Source organism: Cryptomeria japonica, chromosome 9 (genome assembly GCF_030272615.1).
Source record: "Cryptomeria japonica chromosome 9, Sugi_1.0, whole genome shotgun sequence".
In the NCBI taxonomy this organism is placed as follows: domain Eukaryota; kingdom Viridiplantae; phylum Streptophyta; class Pinopsida; order Cupressales; family Cupressaceae; genus Cryptomeria; species Cryptomeria japonica.
In genome coordinates, this window is record NC_081413.1 from 676409811 (window position 1) to 676425656 (window position 15846).

General features: G+C 35.3%; 1 protein-coding gene across 6 annotated transcripts in view; it reads left to right on the plus strand.

Moving 5' to 3' along the window:
* Positions 1 to 11636: 11636 nt before the first annotated feature.
* LOC131077227 (F-box protein At4g00755) overlaps positions 11637 to 15846 on the plus strand; it is a 45883-nt gene continuing 41673 nt past the window's right edge. For 2 of the 6 annotated variants that reach the window (XM_059211080.1, XM_058014673.2), the window contains exons 1-2: positions 11637 to 11768; positions 13460 to 13618. In XM_059211080.1, the coding sequence (XP_059067063.1) occupies positions 13535 to 13618 (84 nt within the window). In that variant the 5' untranslated portion in view covers positions 11637 to 11768; positions 13460 to 13534. Of the gene's footprint in view, positions 11855 to 12037; positions 12102 to 13459; positions 13619 to 15846 lie in introns of those variants that run through there. The other 4 variants (XM_058014676.2, XM_059211081.1, XM_058014674.2 and 1 more) reach the window with 4 other exon arrangements.

Genomic DNA, 15846 nt, shown 5'->3' on the forward strand with positions numbered 1-15846 from the left:
ACCAGTTCTTATAGGTCTGAATTGGTCTTTACCATTTCAAATTCATATAAGTGCATCTGATTATGCGATAGGAGAAATCTTAGGAAAGAAGATTGATAACTTGGAAAGTGTAATATATTATATTAGCAAGAACTTGCAGGGGCTTGAGTTAAATTACACAGTCACTGAAAAGGAAATGTTAGCAGTTATATATGCACTCAACAAATTCAGGCACTATATAACAGGGTATCCCATATTTGTGCATATTGATCATACTGCAATCATATATCTCATGAATAAGCCTTCAATTACCGATAGATTAGCTCGCTAGTTATTGTTGATGCAGGAATTTGATATCACGATTATTGATAAACTAGGAAAGTCCAATGTGGTTGCAGATTATCTTTCAAGACTTCAGTTACAGGAAGATCCTACAACCGTAGATGATGCTTTTCCGGATGAACATATATTCCTTATACAAGCCCACACTCCCTGGTATGCTGATATTGCCAACTATTTAGCTGCTACTAAAATGCCACTTTATTTCTCTCCTAAGGAAAGAAGGTTGTTAGTGGAGAAAAGATTTAACTTCTCATGGATTGTTGATTGTTTGTTTTACACTGGACCAAACCAAGTCATGATATCCTGCATGCATGTCATGATGAGTCACGTGGAGGACATTTTGCTGTTAAAAGAACAACACTCAAAATACTGAATACAGGATACTATTGGCCCACATTATATAAGGATGCAGTACAATATACAAGAAAATGTGATAGATGCTAGCGCATGGGGAGACCTACTAAATCTGATGAGATGCCATTGTATCCACAAATATTGGTTGCACCATTTGATAAATGAGGATTAGATTTTGTTGGCCCAATTGATCCCCCTTCTAATGACAAATCCTACATTTTAGTATGTACAGATTATGTAACCAAATGGGTGGAGGCTTGCGCCATGACACATGCAAGAGATAATAAGGTAACTGAGTTCCTTTACGAGGAGATATTTACAAGATATGGAGTACCAAGGGAAATTGTATCACACCAAGGCCCACAATTTACATCAACATTGATTGTACCCTTGGTCAATGAATACGATATAAGGCACAAAAAATATACCCCATATCATCCACAAGCTGATGGACAAGTAGAGGTTACAAATAGGGAGCTTGAGGCTATTCTTACCAAGACAATGGCTATTCATAAAAAAGACTGGTCTCATAGACTTTTAGAAGCAATTGGGCATACAAAATAACTTAGAAGACACCAACTGCTTTTACACCCTTTGAGATGGTGTATGGAAAAGCAACAATGATGCCTATTGAGTTTGAGCATAAAACTCTGAGGACAACTTTGCAATTAAATTTGACACTTTCTGAAGCACAAAAGGAACATATTCAGCAATTGAATGCTTTGGATGAATGGAGAAAAATTGTTGTCCAGCAGACAAAACTGATACAAAATCAAAGAGCAAAGTGGCATGATAAATACATCAAAGAGAAAAAGTTCAAAGTAGGTGACTGGGAAATATTGTATGACTCCAGATATAAAGATACTATGGGAAAGCTGCAAACCAGATGGTTAGGTCCATATAAGATAGAGGAAGTTTTCAACAATGGAGATGTTCATTTGACTACAATTGACCTGGTTCGATTCAAGCTTTTGGTAAATGGTCATAGATTGCGTCTTTATCATAAGCCCACCAACAAAGAGGAGTTCCTACAACAATTTACTAAAAAGGATCAAACACAAGTACCTGCAACAACTGATCAAGTTCCTGCAGCCACTGATCAAGTTCCTTCAGCAATTGAGTAAAGTATTGGAGGTAAGGTTCCTGCAGCCACTGCAGTGAACATGCTTGCCATTTCATAATTCTCCTCGCATCATTTCACAAAAATATTTCCATGTCTTATGGAAGTATTATTCTCCATAAATAAAATTTTCCATCCACGTCATCCCATCTCATTTCCTTACCTGTCATTTCATTTCATTTCACCATTCTTTTCGCGCGACTGCACGTATGTACATATTTTATTTTATTTTAACTAGGCATTTATGATTTCATTATGATTATTGTCTTTGCTAAATCCACGTACACATCCCTAAATCCTTTTAGCCTGTGTGGACACGTGCCAACATATGTTTGGGGGGTGTTTTATGGTTCGGTTTCCAAAATTAGTAATTAATCATCCTTTTTGGTACCTTGATTTGATTTCTTACCATCATTTCTAAGATATTCTTTGGCATAAGAAAGTAATGAACTCTGCCGCCAAATTTGGAAATAGGTAAGGAAGTTTCAATTTTCAGTCTATAGAATATTTTGGTTCTTCGTTTCTCAGCTGCAGAGTTTGCTACATTAACATATTAAGAAATGAGTGGAGATCCAATCCGCCATGAACCAACAGTCCATGATGCGTTGCTACAGGATGCTCTTTGTAAGCATTATTTCAGGCAACATAGTTGGATTGTCTACTTTTTGAAAATAAGGGATTATAATGAAGAAATTGCCTTAGAGTTTATGCATTCATTCAACGGGGGAGAGGCTACTGTTAAAGGATTAAGGTTCATTGCTACAGAGCAGCGGATAACTGAAGTTACAGGGTTGCCGCAGGAAGGAGAATTGTTTCTAGAATCAAAAGACGCCAGAAGCGCCAGAGCAGAGTTTACACTCCCCATAGATGGACCTCTAACAGTGGACAAGCAAGGAACCAGGAGGGTTTCCCTTCCAACAGAGTGGCCCTACGTGGCTTTATATGTAATGAAGTACATTAATTGCGAAGGGAGGTATTCAAATTTACATTCACCCCATTTCAAATTGCTTAGTCATTTACGGCATGGCCGGAGAGTGAATGTTCTTAATTTTTTATATCACCTCATTTCCATAAGTGCCAAAGAAACACAGAAGAATGGAAATTCTTCTATCAACCATCATGGTCTGATTAAATTGCTAGTAGAACATTCTCTTAGGGATGTTTCATAGATGGAATGGGGGGTATTTAAAGACATATTGCAGTTTAGGGTTGAATATGCTCTTGTTGCAAATGAGCCAATAGTTGAAAAAGAATATATTGAAGAACCCTCTTCTCCCACAATTTCTGCAGAGAATGAATTGCTCATCATTGAAGGAGCTGTGACTATTATGGAAAAAGAGATGGTTAAGACAAACGTGGAGTAGCCCTCCACTTCTTTTCATAGGGAATCACCATCTTCTAAAAGACAAGGGAAAGAATTGGAAATAATTGATGAAGATGATGAACCTATGGTTCAGTCGTAGGCAACTCAAGTTTCTCCTACAGCTAAGAGGCGTAGGTCAAAAAGAAATACTCTTGCAACAAAGCCATAGGTATAAACCATTCCTACAACCACTCCAAAGGTTTATGTGAGAAGGACTCGGAGCAAAACCCAAAAGGCCTGTCCAACAAGTGATCTGGCAAAGGTTATTTTAGTGGAAGCATCAAAAGAAGGGAGCCCCGCAGATGTTGAAACTTAGAAGAAAGATGATGTTGATAGACTCTCAAATCTGGCATATGTGGCAGAGCAGCTTGAGGAACCCATTGAAGAGATTCCACAGCCTAAGGTAACAGCTATTAGACCTCCATCATCCCTAACCAGTTTATCTATTGCGTTAAAATTTTATAGGCAATGGGAAATAGAGAGGGATAGATTACAGGGGATTATTGACAAACAACAAACGGAAATTGAAAAGAGGGATAATAAAATTGAATAATTAGAGGCTAAAGTTGATACAATCACTAGTATGGTCCCCAAATTGATGCAATGTAGGGCACCGCCAAGAGTATATGCTCTGCATTTAAGGGAGCGGTATTTAAATTTCAAATTGAACCGTATTGTCAGGGACCTTAGCCCCTCTTTAGAAACCCCTGAGGAATTTTATGATGCTTACCAGACTTCCCCAATAGCTACGAAAAATTTGTTGTGTGAACTTTATTTTCATAACTATGTTGTAGCTTCTGATAGTGAGTGGAATCCCTTGTTATAAATTGGTGATATCCACATAAAAGTTTTAATGTCATGGATTCAAAATGAGATTAGCATGGGGGCACAAGCCATAGCACACAAGGATTTTGAATTTGATTATCCATTGCCATTGAGGAAGGAAGCAAAAGAGCCAAGAGTTCTTTATTATGAATGGCATAAGCTACTGGTAAGGAAAGATGTTAGGAATCTAGTGCTCCTGACGAGGGAAGAAATATTCCAAGCATATCAACATTTAGTTCAAAATGAAAGTACAACTACAATTGATAGCTTAACTCAGCGCTGGAATAATTTGACAGAAGAATTGAAGCAAGGAGAACCTCATTCACTACCGAATTTCCATGCAGCTATGCAAAGAGCCCCTAAATATATCCAACTGGGCAGGATGAAAACCAATAACTGGTTACCTTTGATCTTTCAGTCTCCTATTCTTATGTGGCCATTATTGGGATGTAAGACTACATATAAGCCCTATGAATTAGTTATAAAAGAGGCTAGATAGTCCAGGTTGGAAAAGATGAAAGGGTTTTACTAGAATTTAGCTTCAGGAGGAACAGGTCAAGGAACTGTTGGTGACTTAAGAGTTAGTGCCAGAATCAAAAAATTTCCTCTTGCTGGAGGCTCAGGAAGACCTTAAAGTTGGGGGCATGATGAGTTGAGACATTAGCATATTTTTATCCATAGAACTCTTAAGCTTTTGTCATATTTTGATTTACATAATAGTAATGATGTATCAAAAGTTTACTATATGTATTTCAGATGTTAGCCTGAACCTATTAAATCATGTTTTGTCTTTGCCAGTTTATTCCTACAGCCATGTTATTCATTCTTGTTGCCATGCAGATTGTTTAAGGCAATATCATGTGTGAAATTAATAGATGTCCTGATTAATTAAAATATGTATGTAAGTTCTTTTCTGTTATTTCTTTTGAAGTGTAGGGAATAAATGATGCTGTGGTGGAAGCTCTCCTATCACGCCAGTTGCAGGAAGAGATATTCAAGGAGATGACTGAAAGATCGAACAACAGAGATGCTGAAGAGCGTAAGGAACAATAGAGGAGAAGTAATCGTGCGATACTACTAATGTCTAACTCAAGTGGACATTAGTGTTGTAAATACTGCCACAGTATGTTATGATTGTGATTCGGTTTAGATCTGCATTTTTTGTAGCTTAACTCCAGTTATCTCCTTTCTCAATTAGTTATCTGCCTCTACTCTTCGGAGTGATCTGTGTTGTTTAAAGTAGATGTTTTATTTTAAAATAAGCTCTTCATCTCTTCTCAGAGGTTAGATAGAAAAGAGAGAAAGCAGAGCAGAGAATTTTGAAAATAAAGTTACAAGTGTTTTTGAGTTTCTTTTTATGTTGAATCATGTAATGACTTCCGAAGAATAATGAATAAAAATATATTATTCTGAGCACTTAGAGTTGTTTTTGAGAAGTCTGGAATCACTCATCCAAGGGGGCCCACTTGGTGAGTGTTCCTATGCCTTTGTTAAGATTAGTTTTCTTCTTTAGCTGCAGTAGATGTTTTTGCATTGACTGTTCCTGCAACCATTGGAAACAGATCCACTGATTGTTCCTGCAGCCAAACCAAAATAGAGTAGTTTCTGTTTATTAGCATTGAACTTAGCCAGTATTGCTTGAATGAATTTATGTTAATGCAGAAGTTTTCTTGTAGCCTTTCAATAGTTTCAATTCTTGCTTATCTTTTCCACATAATGTTAGTTGTTGCAGTAATGCAGAGTAGCTATTGCATGAACTTAGTGCATATAAAGTGCAGACCCATTTCAAGTATTACGTCCCTGGGTTGACAATCAAATGAACACTAGCTATGGAAATAGTGACTTTACCAAGTGAATGTCCAAACTTCGGGTTGAGACTACAACTAGAGTTATTCTTCTTATTGTTGGGTTGAACAACTATCTGAAAGTCTTGAAGCTCTTATGGATACTCCACTAAGATTAATAGGGCTCAAGTGGCAAATGGATTTTGTAGGAGAAATTAAGGAGGAAAGATTGAAAGGCATCCTGGTCTTTCTGAATCCCCTGGTCATCAGGGTGGTCATGAAAATCCTTGGGGATGATTACATTTCAAATGCAGACTGCACCAGGGCCAATTTAGACATTGTTGCAATGTTCCTGGCAGTGGCTATGCATTTTGAGAGTGATAGGAATGTGGTAATTAAACTTTGTAAAAAGGTCTTCAAGAAGGAATTGCTAGGAGAATTGGAGCGGGTGATGGTCAATATCGACGAGGAGCTCACTGTTCTGAAGCCTCGTGACTATGACATTCTCATTCAGATGAACAATCGGGTGCCTAGATATCCAATCCTAATAATTGAGGATTTGATTGCCTTTGAAGCCTATAACTTGACTAGGCGAAGGAATTTATTCTCTCTCATGTGGCTTTTGCAGGTTAGGAAATCGACTTGTAATAGGTGGTTGGCTAACTATTTGGAAGCGAAGAATATTGAAGTGATCCCGGATGACTTGGACATCCCTCCCACCCTTGTTTCCACCCTTGTTATTTCTCTGGCCAACTCTAGAGAAAGGGTTCTAGAGGAGCGGGCAAGGAGATGTCGGGCTAGATAGATGGTATTGCCTTGGGTTTTGCTTTCTGCCACCTTTTGACTCTTAAGGGTTTTTAGTTTAACTTTTGACTTATCTCAAACCTATCTTTTATAAGACCTATGGATGCTTAGTTTACTTATGCTCTAGCTTTAGTTATGTTTTTCTTTCTTTAGCTTGTTTATTCCTTCTCAGTTCAGCACTGAGACCTCTCGTCTCTTTTATTTTTGGATCTTGCTTATGGGTTTAGACAATTATGCTTATCATCTTAGCTTCCTGCAGAACTTATAAATCTAAACATTCCATGTTGTATCTCTACTCTCCTCTTTTCTCTTAATCGATGTTCACTTATATATATATATGTGTGTGTGTGTGTGTGTGTGTGTGTGTGTGTGTGTGTGTGTGTGTGTGTGTATACATATATATGTATATGTATACATGTACATGTACATGTATATATATATGTGTGTGTGTGTGTGTGTGTGTGTGTGTGTGTACATATATATGTGTACATATATATATGTACATATATATATATATATATATCTATATATGTATATATATATATATCTATATGTGTACATCTATATATATATATATATATATATATATATATATATATATATAGATGTACACATATAGATATAGATATATAGATGTACATATATATATATATATATATATATATATATATATATATATATACACACACATGTGTGTGTGTATGTATATACATATGCATATATATGTATATATATATATATATATATATATATATATATATATATATATATACATATACATATACATATAGATACATACATATGTATACATACGTACATATGTATACATACGTACATATGTATACATACGTACATATGTGTGTGTATATATATATATATATATATATATATATATATATATATATATACTTGGGTGCGTTATGTATTGACAGGCTTTTCTTTTGGACAAATAATGTCTGAATCAGTAAGGTTGTCCGCTTATGGCTTCATTTGAAGGTAATTTGTGTAGAATGGGTTAGCTTCTCTCTGAAAATTCTCTCTGGTTCAGGGATTTCTCCACTTATATACTCTCATGCTCTTGATGCTTGTCTCTGTTTTTAAGAAGGACGCCATTTTGAAATCTCTCTTTGGTGTTTTAATTAGCGGATTGTTGGAAAGAATTGTTCTTATTTTGTCTTTGGAGAGGTTCTAGTCTGTGTGTTATCTTTGGTTTCTCTGTCAAGAGTTGAGGTCTCTTATTGATCCTTTTTCCGAATGGCTCCCCATCTCCCACTTTAGTTCTATGATACCTCTATACTCTGATTCAGGCAGGGAGTTGGATTTATAGTTCTTTCCATTTCTTATAGCTCTGTGGTTGTTGTTACTTTATTGGTAAAGGCTTGACATCATAGATGGGAGTCTATTTCTAGGCTAACATCTCTTGAAGTGATATGATGTAGGACAAGTTCGAAGGTTTTTTGCAAGTATGGTCACGATTAGCTTAAAAGTGCTTTTCCCTTTGGGGGAGGTGGAACATTATTAATCAATTAGGGAGTTTCTTGGTGTTGTTTATTTTTTTATTCATGCTTTGTAATGTTTTTCCTGAGATGATCTTGGCCATAAGGTGTGTTGAGGCCCTTTACAGATCAGTGGAATAATTTGTACCCATTTTTCACAATATAAGAACTAAGGAATAAAGGTTAGAGCTGTCTTCGGGGCATCATTTTCGCAGACATCATTTTCAAGAGAGGGACGATTTTCGTTGCGTCAGAAATCTAGATTGATAATTTTCTTTCAAGCAGTTTAGCTTGGATGTGATTTTCCTAGGGACTCTTGTTTCTTGTACTTAATTACTAGCTATCTGTAACGTTAGATTCTGATCCTCTGATGGATCTGGGTGAGACCGAAGGTCTTCTTTCCTCCATTCTTTCCTATCAGTGCCCACACTGAATGGAGTTGTAATCACTTTCTTTTAATTAATAAAATTTCTCTGGCTTCGGCCTTTTATCGATCAATATATATATATATATATATATATTTTTTTTAATAATATCATATATATGATATTAATCGGATATCCGATACTAGTCGGATATTCGATATGATTTAGATTATGCCATGGTTAAATGTACTGACATCCAAGCCAACCAAAAAGTCAACACATATTTTTTGTGTTTTTAGGTGAGTGGAGAAGGCAATCTTTTTCATATCGCCACTTTTTGGCCCCTCATGATCCTACACATACCCATACTCCAAGAGAGATACAAGTATGATTCATTTCAATATCATCTATAAGGTTAGCAAGGATTCCATTTGAAACATCTACCAAAGTTTTTATGAAATATAAATATTTTATTACCTTCTTTAAAAATATCACCATATAACAACATGAAATGTGTACGAAATATTTGAGAAATGACATGAATGTAGGAAAAATCTTTGAAACCCTTATATGCAATACATTAAAGTTTTATGAGTTAATGAAAGCAACATGACATGAAAGAAGCTATTATCCAACACATGGTTTTGATAAAAAAAGATAATAAGTAGTGTGATCATATGTGAAATAGCAAACCAATCAAATTTTGTAAATTTCATTATGAAATATTAGATCTAAAAACACCCAATCAAAAATATGCAAAATGCTATAAGTGTCGGGTTCACCAAAATGAAATGTTGGAAAATATGTATTCACTAGTTTATCTATGTAAACAAGGAATGAGCCTACTTCCAACTTTCATTACATTAAAGAGGGATGAAGTCAATTGATCCAATCCCAAATGTTTGAATGCTAATTGACTTCCGTTTCTCTCTTTGTTTGAGTTAAAAATAAGCTATATAAATATGTAAATTGAAAGCAAGTTCTAGAGCTAAAGATGTGAAATTGACAATAATGAATATGGATAAACAACTTTAGATTTGATATGCAAACATGAATACAAATCTAGAATTAGGAAGTTGAAAGGAACTTGTGTTTGACATTTGGGCTCGAAACTGTCAAACAATGGTGCTTGGGGTGACCTTATCCTTGGGATGTCGGATGTAGACAATAGATGAAATTTTGAGATGAGGATGCTATTCTAATTATTTTCTTGAAGTTTCACCAGAAAATTGTCGGGCATAGGTGCTTGGGGTGACCTTATCCTCCACTTTTCGCCTTTGCAAAAGTTGAACTTGTATGTCTCTATTTGTTCTTCCTAAATATGCAATTGTGTATTTATATCTCGCCACTTGCACATGTAGAGGAGAAAAATGGTGTTGTGCATAGGGAGTTTCCTAGGTCAAATCTCATGTTTGGAATTAACCCTTGAATTGAATTAAAAGTGTTGAAGTATAATGTTGGATAATATATCTCATACTCACTGAAGTTGATGAAGGTTGATGATGCAATTCTGTTTGAATGTGATCACAAGTATCGATGCAATAACATGATATGACATAAACGAATCAATCATAAACACATGCTTGCATGAAGATTGTTGTAATTTGTTGCTCCATGATGTCTAGATATGAAGAATGCTTGAAGGATATAGTGGGATGAAATGACACCTTGATATGCTATAATATGCTTGTGATTGGAATGCTTGAGGATGAACATGAATGAGGAAGGATACTCTTCTGCAGGGTTGTTAAGGAATTTTGCAAATTAGGCCAACCTTTGACAGTCATATTGAGGCGTCGCGATCAAGAACCAATTGGCGAGAAGCAAGCATCAACATGTTCAAATTTGGGCTTGGTTTTGAAGGATACAAACACCCCAATCATCCTTGTACAAGACAAGGGCATCCCAAATGCCCTTGTCCATCCAAAACATGGCGAAAAAGCAAAGGATGAGGTGCACTTAGCTCGAGATAGAGGTTCAGATCACCATGCAAACAAATGACATCAATTTTATAGTGCAAAGGCAAAAAATAGGCTTGGATAAGAGCTACGAGAAAACACACTAAGGCAAGGACACAAAAAGTGGTGTAAATTGTACAAGGTTACAATTTACAACTCTATAGATACATGTACATATTGACAAATGGTCCAATCTTTTGTAAATTTGGGCTCATTCTTATAGCCTTAATGTATCCATATTCACACATCTTCTCACATTATAGCCCCCATATTATACTTATAAATACATACTCCAATATATTCACATTTTCCACATATTTATCACATTTATCAATACAACTACAAAGGTAAAGTCATTATACACTTGGATATGACCATTTACCAACCTAGGGTCATTTATGCACTTGTGGGGTAAACCTTGTAGTTGTGAACTTGGCCCTTATGTTTTTAAAATTTAAATCCAAATTTTGATTGATTAGGCCCCTTTATTTTCACACCTTGAACTAAGTAAACATTTTACAAAACTTGATGGTACATGCTAGCATAAAAATTATTGATTAGCATTCATTTTACGCATCTAGAATACACAAGTCCTCTCTTATTTTCTAGAGCATTAAGGTAGTAATTGTCAGTGAAACATTTGATTTTGGTGTGCTAAAAAGAGTAAAAAGTCATCATATACCATTTTAAGGCCCTTGTTTGTTATCTTTGAATTTTTACTCACTATTTTGGGGATTGACTTAAGAGAACATGCCTCCTTGTGATACAATGACAATACTTTCGAGGCATTTTTTAATATTGCCATACCTCATAAGTTAGAGAAGAGTAAGAGTATATGAAGACCAACTAGGTGAAGAATTGAAGATAAATCTACAATTACAAATTTGACCACAATAGAACATAGATCCAATGTAGATTTCAAGCAATTAACTAGCGTAGAGATTACATTTCTTAAACAGACAATAACCAAATCCCATTATACATTCTCCAATCAACAAATTAAATAACACTGTCCATTGAATTTACTTTCTTAAAAATAATAATTATTACAATAATCCAATTTATCATCTTAATTATAATTAATTAATCTATCTTCATTGTCCATACAAATTATCACTGAAGTAAACATTTTCGTTTACATGAACCTTAAAATCGTTAAGTCTATTTGACCGTAACACTAGTTGACCCTAGGTAGAATGACAGATTATGTAATATAATGTAGAAACCCGTTCTAATAAATTAAAAATTAAAATTCACTTTTTCTTCCTTCCTTTTGTCCTCTTTCGTCCCATTGCAAATAACTACTATATATAGAGATATTCCAGGTGTACGCTTCGAACGGACAGGGTCCTTCGACTGTCCCTATCTTCGTTTACAGGTTTTGAACCTACCTGTAGTTCTTATTGTTGTTTTTCTTAAATTCATGTCGATTTCCCTTGAAAGTGCCTTTCCTGGTATTTATTGGTAAGAATGCTTTGAATTGTGTCTAAATTTTAAGGGTATACCCATCAAGAATTTTATGATTTGGAGTGTGATTCAGGGATGATATTGGTAGCTTTTTAAGTAAACATTCAATGAGCAATTTAGCGTGCTATTGCCATGAACTTAGTTTAGCCTAATTTGTTATAACAAGCATGCGATAATTAGGTATGTACTAAACAAGCTGATTGTATGTCGTGGATGGAGTTCACATGCCTTGAAGTTTTGCAAGGTCAGAAACTTGTTTTTCTCCTTTTTAGGGCAACCATCTTTTGCTCTGTTTAATTCCAATTAACTCACTGATTACTTCAAAACTCTTTTATACTCTTGGAATTTAAATGCCTATTCTTTGCTTTTGAGTTCAGTTAACTGTTGGCTATGGTTACTCTAAAGTTCTTTGCTTCTCGTGGAATTGAAATGCATATTCTGTGCTTTGAGCTCCAGAACAAGGTTAAAATTGGACCTGTAATTGTGTGGATGTGGGCTTCCATCCCGTTACACTTTACAATCTTTGTAATGTAGAGCATTCCTCTTTAGGTAAGAAGCCATTGTATTTCTTTCATACCGCCTTCGAGTCAAGGATTTATTGACAGCCAACTCCTCTGCCATATCTTCAAGCTGCATCAATATGCAATTTCCCCTAGTTGTCCATTTTACCACTAAACTGCGCGATCATTCTGTTTTGAGTGGTCGATTCACCGATTTCAGTAATTATTTTTTGGAGCACACAATATTTTAGGCTTTAGCTTTGGTGGCATGTCATCTCAGAGTGATGAAATTGTCAAACCTAAGCCCAGTTTGTGTCTGTCTGGTTTCCAATTGATTCGGTACATTTATTTGGTAATTGATTCAGTGCATTTAGTTGCCAATTGATTCGGTACATTTACTAGTCAATTGACTCAGTACATTTGGTTTAGAGTCTCACACTTGCATTATCAGTTTGTAAATTAAATTAAATCTGTTGTTCAAAACGTTACTCATTTTTGTTCTAGTGCTGCACCTTCCTCAGGTTTCCTAGTATTTGTTTTCTATATGTGATTATCTTTTTAGGTGCCCATTTTTGGCTAGAATTGAATTATGTAATCATATTGAGCAAATTGCATCCTCAACCCTTTTGATTTCATCCTTTTCAATCACGAAAAATTGGATGTATACTAACTTGCTTATTAATTGACAACTTTGATTTAATTTAGAGCATCCTCGTTGTCTCTGAATCATTACTGTTATATGATGCCCCAAACTCAACTAATTAAGTTGAAAACGCTCAACACTAGATGTTGGGCTTCATACTACCTCAGGCTTTCTACTATCTTCATTATATAGCTGATTATCTGTTGAGGCACCTATCTTCAGATGGAATTGATTTATGTGAATATATCAAGGAAATCACTTCCTTGCACTTTTTTTTTTCATTGATGATGTTCTCTTTAATCCAAAATCACAAACACGTGCACACACACTTTCTCATTGATTGATTGTGTTCTCAGTGTTTTTGATTAGGATGATGTGAATGTGCAATTGTAGCGTGTGATGGCATCTTTATTGAAACCATGCAGGGAAGCTTACATTAAACTTATACGTGTTGTCTAGGTAAAATGGATCTTGTTATTGAGAATTTACCCTTGGAGAACGGGAATGATTTACTGCAGCAAATAGGTGCAGATAATGCAAGAAGTGTGCTTCAATATTTGGAGACACCTGCTGATCTTGCTCGTATTTCTGCTGTCTCACGGTTTTGGAGGCACTTTGGTATGTTGCCATTCTTTAGTGTGATAGCATTTGTTCTGAAAGAATCCACACATAAAGTATAGCGATTTCCTTGTTTTATAGTGTTTTTGTACAAATTAATTTGGATACAGAAAAATATTGGGAGTCTAGATCACTTTGACCAAGTAACATACCTCAACTTCTGAGGAACTAGGACTATCACTGCAGGTAAGAGCAACAGGGAGAGCTGTCGTATACAATCAGAGAGACTATACAGCTTTGTTTAAACCTTCACATCTGTATCAATTTAAATTCTATAAGAATCTTTACAGGGACTATAACCTTAATATTGGTTTGAGGTTGAGGCTCAAATAATTGGATGCATGGGTACATTGAGGTATTTGTTACTTATGTAGAGGTAATTAAAGTATTAATTTTGTCTTCTCCTTCTCAGAGCAAGAGCTGTGAGTATGGATCATTTGGTCAAAGACGTGAGTTTTTCATAACCAAGTGGAACATTTAGATATGAGATAGATTTATTCATCATTGGCTTCCACAGCCTATCGCCCCTATTGTGAACACACTGAACATATGGACCTATAGGTCTTTACCATGGGAAAGTCCACAATGGATAAGATAACAAGAGGAGAACATAAATGATATGACATGAGTTGTATGTAGTATTTACAAAAAACGGGCGAGGGAGAGAATGAAACCATTCTCTGATCCTCCTTGATACCTAGGGGTCTCACACATTTAATCATCTTTGGAGCGGTCCTTGACACACAAGGTTAAGCCTTGAAGTAATTTATTCTAACTCTTAGAACGAAGAATTACTAGCATAAGTAAAGAATTTGGTAGTTTGACTACAGTTACAACTCCTGGCAGGCCAAGGAGGTGAGTTGCTCATATAAAAATCTTCTTGGGGCCTTAAAACTAAATCTAGTTTCAATGTATTTTGGGCATGAAGGTCAGAGTGCTTGGCAAGTGTAGCACCATCATCATGACCCTTTCGATTCACATGGTAGACACTAGTAATCAATGTAGCAAATAACATATACCATGGCTTAAACAGCAATCTTCTATTGACAAGTCACCCTTGATACCTTGTCTATCAACATACGGAGGAATCAATACCACTTGTGCCTACAACACACATTAATTCCAGAGCTTAATGGCATATACACAAAAACATTTTATTTGGAGGACAAAGCTCACCAACACTACCACAAAAGAAAGAAAACCATACTGCAACAATCTGTACATTTCATCATAGGGAATGATTGCAATCTCTTGGTTGTTGCATTCGAATATGAGGATTAGGAGTACATTATAAAATTCAATATAATTAATACTAATGATTAGGGCCTTATTATTTTTTCTTACATTTGACCATTAAAATTTTTTTTGGATATACCATATAACTATAGCCTTCATCACACATTGGTGCTAGATTACACACCATATGCATTTAATTAATTCCGTAAAAGGAATTGCATGCAAAAAAGCAAAGTTAAAATATTTGTACAACAAACAACCATCAATGCTTAATACCATAGACATGGGACTTGTCAATTACTATCCAATTTTCTGTTAGATATGTGTTGTAACTTGTATGATTTCCTTCTTTACACCCCTTATAGAGTGTATACCTCACCACAATTTTGTGGGGCCCTTATAGGTGACTTTTCAGCCGAGGGTTTTAAACTCATTGCATTGTAATACCACTCAGCAGCCTAGTATACTAATATGCCTATAAACATTCACATGTGGAGTAGGGTTAAGCACAAGTGCAAAATAATATTTAGTTATTGAATTGTAAGTGATCGACTTAACATGGTAAGTGACTGCTGTTTTCGCTAGTTTTTTTCCAGACCACATTTACCAATTTAAATTCTCGTCTTATAGTGTGAGTCCATTTATCTTTCTTCTAGATATAAGATTCTGTTAGTGTTGCTTCTCTGGCATAGGTTTATCGGTATTAGTTCTCTTCATTTTGGCGTCAAAGCTAGGATTTAACTCATTCTTTGAACTCCAATGTTGATGGAGACCAAAGTATTGAAACCTATTAGTGTACACTAACACCTTGAAGAGTGGAAATATATAATATATGAAAATAAATGTCTTAGATACTTTCTTGCCTTATCTCAAATCCCCTTATTGGATAAATAATAAGAATTGCTAAATAAAATACCAACATATGAATACATAAGGTTATTAGTACAAAACATATACTAATCGGTTAAAATTCCCACTATCTTGTGCAAATA